Source organism: Armigeres subalbatus, chromosome 3 (assembly GCF_024139115.2).
Source record: "Armigeres subalbatus isolate Guangzhou_Male chromosome 3, GZ_Asu_2, whole genome shotgun sequence".
Classification (NCBI taxonomy): Eukaryota; Metazoa; Arthropoda; class Insecta; order Diptera; family Culicidae; genus Armigeres; species Armigeres subalbatus.
In genome coordinates this window covers 170,071,469-170,083,003 of record NC_085141.1, presented here as the reverse complement: position 1 = coordinate 170,083,003, position 11,535 = coordinate 170,071,469, and the positions used below count along the sequence as shown (strand labels likewise).

The 11,535-nt window shown below is 36.9% G+C and overlaps 1 protein-coding gene across 9 annotated transcripts in view; it reads left to right on the top strand.

Annotated features, from left to right (window-relative positions):
• The window catches only part of LOC134223873 (flotillin-2), a 619,172-nt gene that overhangs the window by 579,790 nt on the left and 27,847 nt on the right, over positions 1 to 11,535 (top strand). For all 9 annotated transcript variants that reach the window (XR_009982757.1, XM_062703096.1, XM_062703095.1 and 6 more), the window contains exon 3: positions 9,612 to 9,799. Coding sequence is in view for 8 of the 9 variants with exons in the window: in XM_062703096.1 (XP_062559080.1) it covers positions 9,612 to 9,799 (188 nt within the window). In the remaining variant the exon portion in view is untranslated. The remainder of the gene's footprint in view (positions 1 to 9,611; positions 9,800 to 11,535) is intronic.

Here is an 11,535-nt window from a genome sequence, read left to right as displayed (position 1 = left end):
GCCGATTGCTGGTTCAAATTCATGCTTTTTGTAACTCTCATACATACCTATAGCAGCGGTGCGACATATTTAAATAGTACTAACGCATTATGCTTCGTCAAACGACTAGACAAAGCCGTTTTCTTCATGTGAAGCGCCAATAGGTCTGTTTTTGATTTTTCCTTGCAGTATAGTGGGACCTCCCTTAGCGTAGCGTAGCTGTAAAAGGCGCGACAATAAAGCAAGACCATGATGAAGGTGGCTTAGTTCGATTCCCAGTCCGTCTAGAGAATTTTTGGGTTCGAAATTTATGCAACTTTTCTTGGCACGGACTATCATCGTGTTAGTCTTCAGTTAGTCAGCGAATTAGTTCTAGTTCCTGAAGAAAGCATAAAACTTGTTAAAGAAAACGTTACATAAAATAGCAAAAAAGAAAAAAAAATCATTTTGGACATACCCGTTAAAACCGTGTTAATTTGAATTTCAACAAAATTTCGCTTATTTTTTGTTTAATCGAAATTTGGTAAAATTATTTTATAAAATTTTCGTATCCTGGATTCTTCTTCTTCTTCTTTTTATTTTCCTTTTTATTCTTTATCTCCTTCTGTTTCTCTAGACCTTGACTTGATTTTATTAATTAATTTATTATTAATTGGAAGCTTTTCTATGCCCGTAAATGGCATGAATATGTACAATACATATGGTCGGGGTTCTACCAAACCACACCAAGCGCTAATGAAAAATTTCCAATCTTTTAGACAAACCATATGTCCAGGGAGCCGAGAGTTTTTAAACCCGAGAACATCCGAGCCTGGAACGAGAGTCGAACTCGCTTTCTCCGGATTGGCAATCCTACGCCTTGGCTCACAAGGCTAACTGGAGAACTTGAGTTCTCATAACTTCCATAATAAGATCTACATTTTCTTTATGATCCATTTTTAGAACCGAAAACCTGAGAGAAACATCGTTGTTTCTTCAGAGTCTCGCCAGTAAACCTTCCAAAAATGAAACTTCTCCTGCTTCTCTGTTACATTTAATTTTAAAGGAAATTTATATGATTCCCATAGATAAATACTTATCAAAAATCAAAATCACAAATTTCGAATCTTTTATCGAGAGGTTATCTTGCAACCATACATTATTATTTATAGTCGTGAGTATTCTCGTTAAGCTAAGAAGGCACCGTCCATCAGATTTGCATGGACCTGAACTTCACCGAATGAAACAGGTGCAAGACAGCGTAATTCAGTGTACCGAAACGACACGCAATATATTTACTGATAGCATGTTGGCAATGAGACCGATGTTACCACGTTGCACACTAATTTAACATAAGTATGTAATGCAGACCAATCTTAGGAGAGTTGTGCCTTCACTCTAAAGTTATATCTAGTTTTTCGTATAATGATTTAAGATGATTGATTATGATTCGCAGCTCTTCTTTAACTCTATATAATATGTCTTTCTACAAAGCAAAATAATACTCTACATTGGTGTCTGCATTGTAATATCCATAATGAGCTGAATATTACGTTACATCATACATATTATAACGATCATGGAATTTCATGATCCTCATCCGAAACAGAGAATTTATAACACAATTATAATTGCAAATATTGTTATTTACAATATATATTGATATAATTGTGATAGAATTTTGTTGTGACTAACGGGTCTCGCAATGTTTGATCTGGTTTGTACTTTGTCTGTACTTTAGGATGTTTTGCACAACTTTGAAAATCCCATATTCAAGGAAATCGTGTTCTAGTAATGCCAAAATGGTTATATACCGATTCCGAGATCATTAAACATGTTCTGTTAGATACTGAGATCTAAACTCGAAAGCGTTTCTGGGAGCTTGAATAGCATATATGCATGGAAATTGATCACTTGTAAGCAGGGGTAGGGGTAGAAGGGGTAAGTAATATGCCATAGCTAAAGAAAGACTACTTTAATGTCTTAGCTGTAACGATTCTCATGGGTATTTTTACCTCATGTAACAGTTTACCAATATAGCTAACTGATGCCACCTTTAAATTGTATAAAATCTCAATCATATTGAATGTGAATGTGAATGTGAATATACATTTAAAAAAAAGTGGTGATATTTCGCTGCCGGAAAACTCATGAGTCAAAACGCCTTCTGGCTGGCAGTAATTAGGGAACAATGCACCACGCGTCGGCGAATCAACATTCTAATATGGACAGTGCGTGAAGACGCGTAGTACATTGTAGATTTGTCGGTTTCCCAACCTTCCTATCTTTAATTTTGATACTTTTTACGACTAACCTACAAAATTTTAGGTCTAGTTTTGTTACGGCCATGCCAAATACGGTAAATATGGGGGAATACCCAAAAGGCGTTTTGCCTCGGGGGAAGGGGGCGTTTTGGGGCCTTTTCCCCTATAACAATAAACAAAATCAACGTAACAAACATAAAAAACCTACTCAAAAAATCAAAGGTGCAGCTCAATCGGGTTTTACGCAAAAGTGACGTTGAACTACGTAGCTGTATGTAATGGACAGGCTTGATGAGATCAAAGCAAGCGTTTTTCAAGCCCAGGGTGACCCTTTTTTGTTGTTTATCCTGTAATCCTGAGATTGAGTGAGCATTATGGATCCTGGTGATGTATATAATTTTTAGACAAACATTTGAAAAGGATGATAAAAATAAAATTTTCAAATAATCGAGGCAGAACAACACTCTCAAGCGATCACATATCCAAATTAGCAATTGATAAAAAGCTTTTTCTTTACGGAAAAATATATTAAGCTCTTTTAGTGGAATGTATTAAACCGTCTAAGACGAATTAAGTACTGTCCATTTAATTCCACCAGTTAATTTTCGTTATCTTTGCAGATACGTATTTCGACCACAACTGTGTGGTCGTCTTCAGTGTCTCGTACTTGACTCGACGACCAAGTGGCTCTGACCGTTGTTAGTTTGGTGGTCGCGACCAATATGTTCTCCACTTTTTATCAATCTATTTATTACTTAAGTTAACACGTTTGCTAGAGCTCACACTACTTCTACTTGTCAAGAAACTAATCAATATAAACTAAAACTAATAGGGTAAGTGTACCGGTTTTGGCCACCTTAGTGCCTAATTTAGCCAACCCTGAAAAATGCATATTTTCCAGGAAATGTCGTCAAGTTTCAACAGCGAAGAAAGATTAGGGATATGTCCATATATCTTCTGTTCGAGTTGATTAAATTCTCGAAAATTGCTTTACTTTTGGAGCTATGCGGGAAATTGGCCAAATTAGGAAAATGGCCAAAACTGGTACAGTCACCCTATATATCAAATCAAGATAAGGATCAATTAGAAAATAAAATAATTACAAAAACATATTGAGTAAAATATTATATAGTGGAGGATTGAACTCAAAACCTCAAGATCCGCTGGCCTAAGCATTAGCATTTGTACCAATTTAGATCCGTGAAGATTGTACACTATAACGCTATGATATACTCTTTTTTCTTTTTTTTTTATATACATAAAAATGAATTTCTGTCTGTCTGAACCTTATAGACTCCGAAACTACTGAACCGATCGGCGTGAAAATTTGTATGCAGAGGTTTTTGGGGTCGGGGAAGGTTCTTAAGATGGTTCGAGACCCCTCCCTCTTTGGATAGGGGGGCTCCCATACAAATGAAACACCATTTTCTTCATAACTCGAGAATTATTCAGATATTAAATCAATTTTAGGCAAAACATCGGGTCTGCTAGTGACAAATAAATCACAGCTTTCCCCTCGGAAGTGGAAAATACCACCAGAAGTCTAATCTTCCTGAAATCAGCAGAAAAGTCAATGTTTACGTTTGCGACTTTCGCCCTTTTGAAACAACAATGTCGAATTCCGCTGAAGAAAGTGTTGTCCCAACTCTTTTTTTTTTTTTAATTTAATGCAGCTAATACAAAATGGTAGACGAAGATGACTCATCCTTCATGAAAAACGCTAGACGAGTGAATTGTCCTGTCACAACAGAAGAAGTGTACAAACCCAGCTCAATCCTAACTATTTATCATTTATCTTTAGAAAAGCAATAGCGCCAGCTATTTGTTTTATTTATAAAGACCAGATGGCTTAAAGGCTCCAACCTGTTACGGGATGAGATCATATTTTAAAAATAAGAGCGTGTTGCTCGAATGGTTTATTTAATATTTTGAAGACCATTGCTTTCCGCTGAAACCATAGAAGCAAGGAAGGAGCTATGTATTACGTTTCATCTGTAGTAAGAGTAGTATCGATTGCCATGCTATGACATAACTTCGATGTGCATATACCGCGATCATGATACGACATACTCACAACCCAAAAACGGAAGGAAATAACTGCATTTTGCATACAGAAAGCCACAGCTGATACTAGGGTAAGGGAGGTATTTTGGACCACCAGTTCGACGGCTCTTATTTTGGACCATTGAGAGCAAATTACTCTCGGTGGTCCAAAATAAGAACCGCCGTAAGGGTGGTCCAAAATACATCCTTTACCCTACGTGAGCAAAGTCTCGTACGTAATTCTCTTCAATGCACTCCAGTGCCGAATCCGAACGAGATATCCACAGTGGTGTTGATATGCGGCGGGTTGGATTTTGACCGTCACGCATCATTGACAACCATTACGACTTTCTCCAAATTACTCCCAATGCAACGGCAGCAGCTCCCCGCGCGGTCGTCTGCAAAAACAAAATCAGACAGACTGTTGCAACGCAACTACATACCTTCATATATGATGGTCCGAGTGATGGAGAATTTACGAACCTATCCAACTAAAAGGCGCAGTTGTGTGGTGGTGGTGAACTTTTAAAAACATGAATTTTGAAGAGAATTGGAAGCCTCGATTGTAATTTTATAGAGATACGTTTTCGACATCAACAGTGAGGTCAACCGTTATTTATCAATAAAATAAGATAACATGTTTCAAAACTTCAGTAATAACTGTTCTTTTCATTAGACAAAAAAGTAATAACGTTTTATCACATATCTACAAATTATATCATCATGCTTTATGACGATTGTGTCGATGATCGGAATGGCGGGATTTGGCACAGCGTGATACAAATTGCTCAAGTTCAAGGTATTCTAGCATGTGGTCGGTTTGCAACTAGTCATATTAAGCTCTGTAGTTTTTATTTTAAAATCAGCGAATCGGAACTGTTGATAAGGCGCTTTTTCATGGAGCAATCTCGGTCTAATGTTATTAGATGAAAGGTCGGAAGTAATGGTTGGTTAGTACTGTGAATGAGTTAATGAGAATAAAATTGGGTCGGGTTTTTAGTATATGGCATTCTCGGAAGCTTCCTGACGGAGGTTAGTTCCTATTCTGATCCAATCTTTAAAAAAGTTCAGGTTGTTTTTTTTTCGATTTCCTTAGGCATAACAGTACAAACGTCCATGTTTGGACCACTACATAAATGGTCAGAAAATACGGCATTTTGATGCCTCTTCCCCTTCAGGTGACACTTCTCTATCAGTAAATCAGTGTAACAAATTAAAAGACGACATGTGTGAGAATGAATGAAATTTTGAACAACCTTCGGGGGATCAAGGTTTCATTTCAGATTTCCAGGAAGGGCGACTGCCGCGTTTTCCGGGATCCTTTTACGATCTCAAACGTCTTCTTCAGTATTTAACTGAGAAGCGTCATAATTTTTTTACTTACGAAGACAAAACTAAACACCTGTTCAAAGTCGTCTTGAAAGGTCTCCCCATTGATGGTAAATCATTGAATGAGATCAATTTAGCAATTACTTCGATTTACACCAGTCCAAGTAATTAAGATGAAAAAGAAATATCACTCTGATATTCCTCAGAGTGGGATTTCTCAAGAATTTTCGTCACTCAAAGTGACGCTGTCTTTGGGCTAATTTCCAGCCGAATTAATGATAACTTAGTGGTGCGTTATCGGTAAAAGAGGAGCGATCAAGTCTTCCCACCTTCCCCTAAGATTCTATTGATTTTTAATTTTGAATTTCAAATTGTTTCAATATATATTCTGCAATAGAAAAATTTATGGCAGAATGGTAAACGTACACAGTATAAAAATGTTACAGCATATATGATGTAACAAAAAGGCTCCGTTCGATTCGACTCGTTTTTCCATCACTTTTTAAAATTACAGGTCGTCGTTACCATGGAGCTCGTATTCAATATTGCGTACAAGAAAAAGTTAGATGTAAAATTAAAGACTATTGACCACAAAAATATGACTTCAAATTTTTCCATAGCGTGTAATTTTCAGAATTTTTAACTGTGTAGCATTTCCAGGCTACACAGTATAAAAATGTTACAGCATATATGATGTAACAAAAAGGCTCCGTTTGATCCGACTCATTTTTCCGTCACTTTTTAAAATTACAGGTTGTCATTACTATGGGGCTTGCATTGAATATTGCGTACAAGAAAAAGTTGGATGTAAAATTAGAGGTTATTGAACACAAAAATATGGGTTAAAATATTTCCATGGCATGTACTTTTCAGAATTTTTAACTGTGTAGTTTAGAGCTACATCTTCGTTGGTCTTGGGCAATGGTTTCCTTGAAAGTTCAGGGTTGTCTTCCTTTTTACTGCCCCCGTTTGCGAGTTGTGACACCTAAGCCGATTACGCTCTACACGGTTTAAAAATGTTAGGGGAAGAGGCCCCAAAACGCCCCCCCGATGCAAAACGCCTTTTGTGGTTTCCCTCATATTTACCGTCATTAAGATGCCCGTAACAAAACTTAATCTAAAATTATGTAGGATAGTCGAAGAAAGTTTCAAAATAGTGCATGGGAAGGTCGGAAAACCGAACATTTCCACATTTGGAAGAAACATCTAACATTTTGGCGAGGCAAAACGCCCTAGTGGCAATAACCTACAATGTACTTGCGTCTCCACGGGCTATCCATACTAGAATGCTGTTTCGCCGACGCGTGGTACTTTGTTCCCTAGGAGCTGCCAGCTAAAAGGCGTTTTGCCTCATGAGTTTTCCGGCAACAGAATATCACCACTTTTTTGAAATGTGAATATTATCAATATGATTGAGATTTTTGACAATTTTTGAATGGCATCAACTAGCTATCTTGTTCAACTGATGCATAATATAAAAATACCCATGAATAGCGTTACAAATAAGACAATAGAGCAGTGTTTGCTTAGCTAGGGCATATTGCCCCCCTTTCCCCTACAGATATAATGTAACAAAAAGGTTCCGTTCGATTCGACTCATTTTTCCATCATACTTTAAAATTACAAGTTTTCATTACTATGGAGCTTGCGTTCAATATTGTATACAATGGAAAGTTGGATGTAAAATTAAAGGTTAATATTGACCACAAAAATATGGGTTCAAATATTTTCGTAGCGTGTAATTGTCAGAATTTTTAACTGTGTAGTCACAGCCGCATTACGTCTTTCAACAGTCTTTACGTTTTTGGCGGTTACCAGTGATTTAGTCAACACAGATCCAAACTCTAGTCGTCTAATTGTACCACTTATTATAATCTACTTTGTCTTGGACATGACTAGTCCGATCTACTTAGCTTCCCTCTTCAGTCTGATGTAGGCTTCCTCCATCTTCTCAATGTTCGTATTACCCCCTCCAAAGCGACGTTGAATAGAAGGCACGAAAGACCATCACCTTGCCGTAAATCTTTGCGCTACGCACATCACGCAATCCATCGTCGCCTCGACCAACCGTGTCAGTTTATCCGGAAATCCGTGTCCGTGTCTTGATCGATTGTATCATATGCGACTTTGAAGTCAATGAATAGATGATGTGTGGGCGCATTCTATTCGCGGAATTTTTGCAACGTACGGCTTATGGCGAACACCTGGTCAGTGATAGAGCGTATGTCTATAACTGTCGCCTGGTACTCACGAAATTTCTTGCAATTAATGCTAGTCGCTGGCATACAATTTGAGATACTATCTTAAAGGCAGCTTTCAGCAATGTGAGTGCGCAGTAGTTGCCACAATCCAGCTTATCGCCCTTTTTGTAGAAAGGACAAACGACATCTTACATCCACTCCTAAAATAGAACCTCATCCTCCCGCATCTTGGTGTTCTAGCCAGTGCCTCATCACCGTGTTTAAAATAGCTTTCCTGGTAGCTAGGGCCCAGGGGCTTTGTTGTTTTTCAGCCAACAAATCGCCTCCTCTCCTGGATGTCCGGAGCTAAAAACCTTATGTCCTGAGCGCGTGCTACCAGGTTTATCATCATACCATCATCGTTATCTGCCACATCGTTATTTAGATACTCTTCGTAATATTACACCTCTGGATCATCTTACACTTGTTCGTAAAAGGTTTCCCGACAGTTACAACGACACAGCACGTATCCACGTGGCCCTTGTGGCACACGGGCTTTACGTGAACGGTTTAACTTCTCATAGAACTTTCGTGCGTTATTATCGCGGTTCAGTTGCTCCGTCTCTTCAAGGTGTCGATCCTGCTGCTAGCGCTTTTTCCTACAGATTTCTGCATGTTCCACGCCCATTCTATATCCATACTACGGTAAACGCGTGATGTCGAAGAAGAATTTACAGTCGATTAGACCGTGGTTTTCCGTTTCTTGGTTGGGTGATCTCCAGGCGGCCTTGTGGATAGGCCTTCGGACTACCATTCTTAACGTCGAATGAATATTTTCTTTCTAGTGTGGATATTGTTATAAATCAAAATGAGACACTATCAGGGATGCAAGAGCACTATGTTTCGACCAGATTTACGATTCGATCTGACTATATGTTAATAGACTTTTCTCAAAATTAAACTATTCCCCTGTGTCATGATGTTTTTGAATGATAAGTCTTTTAGGTTTTGTTTGAATCGCTACTACTTTTTGATATCTTTTGATTCATAATTGAGGTTTGTTTATATGGAAGAACATTTTGTCAATGTCAATCAATTTTTAAGAAACTTAGCAATCAGTTTCTTTGAAACTTGAACTCACGTTTTGTGAGATGAACCCCAGGGCGTAAAGTCAGAGTGACTAAGCTTTTACCAATGAGCCACCGTCACTCGGTCTGACAATAATAAAAAAGACAAACTTCATTGAAAAATGTAATCAAAATTGCCGAAACCGTTGTTCCTTATATGCATATTTGAGAGTGTTGCTTATTGAAGTGCTTCGTATTACAATGCTGTTTCAATTCTATCGGAAGCTTCGCTTTGGGTCGTTTTGCATTGTTCACATGTTATTCATGAATAGGCTGTCGTTTTCATATACCATAAATACCGAAACCGAAAATTAAGAATTTCTTTTTCTTCATTCACAGGAGGAGGTATACTAAAATCTTTTCAAAGTTCTCAAGTACTACTTTTTGGTTACTGATATCCTCTGAACAAAAAGAGAAGTATAATTTATGTTTTCTATCATTTAGCCTAAAATAGAATCACTTAGAGAGAATATGATACTAAAGAGTAGTGAACGTGACTGTATGGAACCAGTCAAATATTGTGGAGAAATGGTATGTTAGATTACTCCACCATAAAATGTACACCCCTTTATAGATTTATCACCGTTTGTCTCACGATCCGCACTACATTACGGCGCATTCGTTTTATCGCTGCGCTCTTTATAATCATCAGATCGACTGTGGTACGGAATATGTCAACTAATTGTGTGTATTTTTTTTCTTCTCCTTAGGTGGATGCTGTGGATCGACCAAGAAGCGCACGATCGTCGGAGGCTGGGCATGGGCGTGGTGGCTTGTAACCGATGTCCAGCGGCTCTCGCTGGAAGTAATGACGCTGAATCCTATGTGCGAGATGGTGGAAACTGCCCAGGGTGTCCCATTAACGGTGACAGGTGTTGCACAGTGTAAAATCATGAAGGTATTTTCACCCAGCGCAGATTTGCTCATGTGTACAGTAGTGAAACTACTCTGACAAGAATGCCATACCCATGTATAGTGCATCCCCATTCTTAGTCGTGGGCAGCGGTGTTAGGCCCTGTCACACGAGTAAAGTATATAGTGAATGAATTGTTTGTGAAACAGTATTTTATATTATTTCTACTATTTTCTAATTAATCATGAATTCATGGTGCTGATAACTAACTTGGACATTGTTTCAGATATTCTAAAACTGTTTTTAATGCTTTGTAGAATTGGGTGGTACAGATTTTTTAAGCCTTTTCCGTTGTAAGCTACAAAAAAATGGTTTATAATTATGCTAAACGGGACATAATGAAAATACTACTCGCCAAATATGCACTTTTATCTTTACATGATGGACATTTTCTGAGTATAGCTTTATTTTGTAGGACATTCGTAGATATTCGTTTTATTGTCGGTGGTTGATTTTTAAAATTCCAATTAATTTATGTTAAGTCAACCACCAAAAAGATTTAATAAAAATGTTAATTTCTTGAATAATGTATTTTGTTTTATAACCGTCAACATGATTATATCCATTTTACTGAGTAGATTGTAATATTTTCTTAATAATGCAGTTTAATAATATACACAGAGAAGCATGTTTAAAATAACAGTTTTTATCCAAGATACACAAGCGTTGACATTAAATGGCATTTCCAATTGACGATCTTGGTTTATAGATTTTAGATAAGCATGAGTGCAGTAATTTTAAGTCATGTACATGAACAACTCACTATCATTTCTTTATTTTAGATTAAATATGACAAAGTAAGTTTGATGGCAACTTAACAACCATAATATAGATGTGAAGTAAAAATTGCACGGCCTTAATAATGAATCTAATTGATGTTATCACTCAAATATGTTTAGTTTATTTTCAGCGTTTTGGCTTAGGATACACACTTAATTTGTTTTGCCCAAATCTCAGTAATTTCGGTAACTTCCCGTGTTCCCCGTAAAAGTGACATTCGGATGCCTGTCAAATAATTTGCTGATATTCAGCTAGCAAGCGTTATTATTTCCAAATCCTCAATACACTGAGCATCTGGCTGTACGTAGTTTTGCCGAGATACAGAAAGAAATTGAATGTGTATGCAAATTAATTGATTTTACATTAAACCATCAATCATCTCTTTGTGGCACTCTGACGCATATGTTATAATGCTGTGGATTCGAAACTGATTCATGTGTCTTCTGTACTGTTGTCCAATTCTTATTTTGTCATAAAAAAATGTAATTTTATTCCATTAAGCATTCATATTTTTAAAGGCTACGTAGATTTTTGTATTATGATTGCATGATCATAATGTCAAATAATGTATGTACTATGACTTATTACTAAAAAACATAGGAACATAATATTACAAGCAAAGATCTTGAATAAATACTGCAGCTTGATTGCCATGAGTTATTCTGCATTTTTATATGATTTTTCATAATCACTCATGTTTTCATTTTTTTTGCTGAGTTCAGTCTAGCTTTGTTGTTAATGTCCATTGATTTTTCCTTTTATCATGTCAGTACACAAAATATTAGTTCAAATTTAGACAGTATTAGCAATTATTTATTATAGAGAGGATAAAATTAGGATACGAATTTAATTGTTTCATTTTACTTTACCAAAAGTTATTTACAATACCCTTTATACATTGAGTTGGTTTTATCATCATCAATTAAATGTGTCCCATTAGA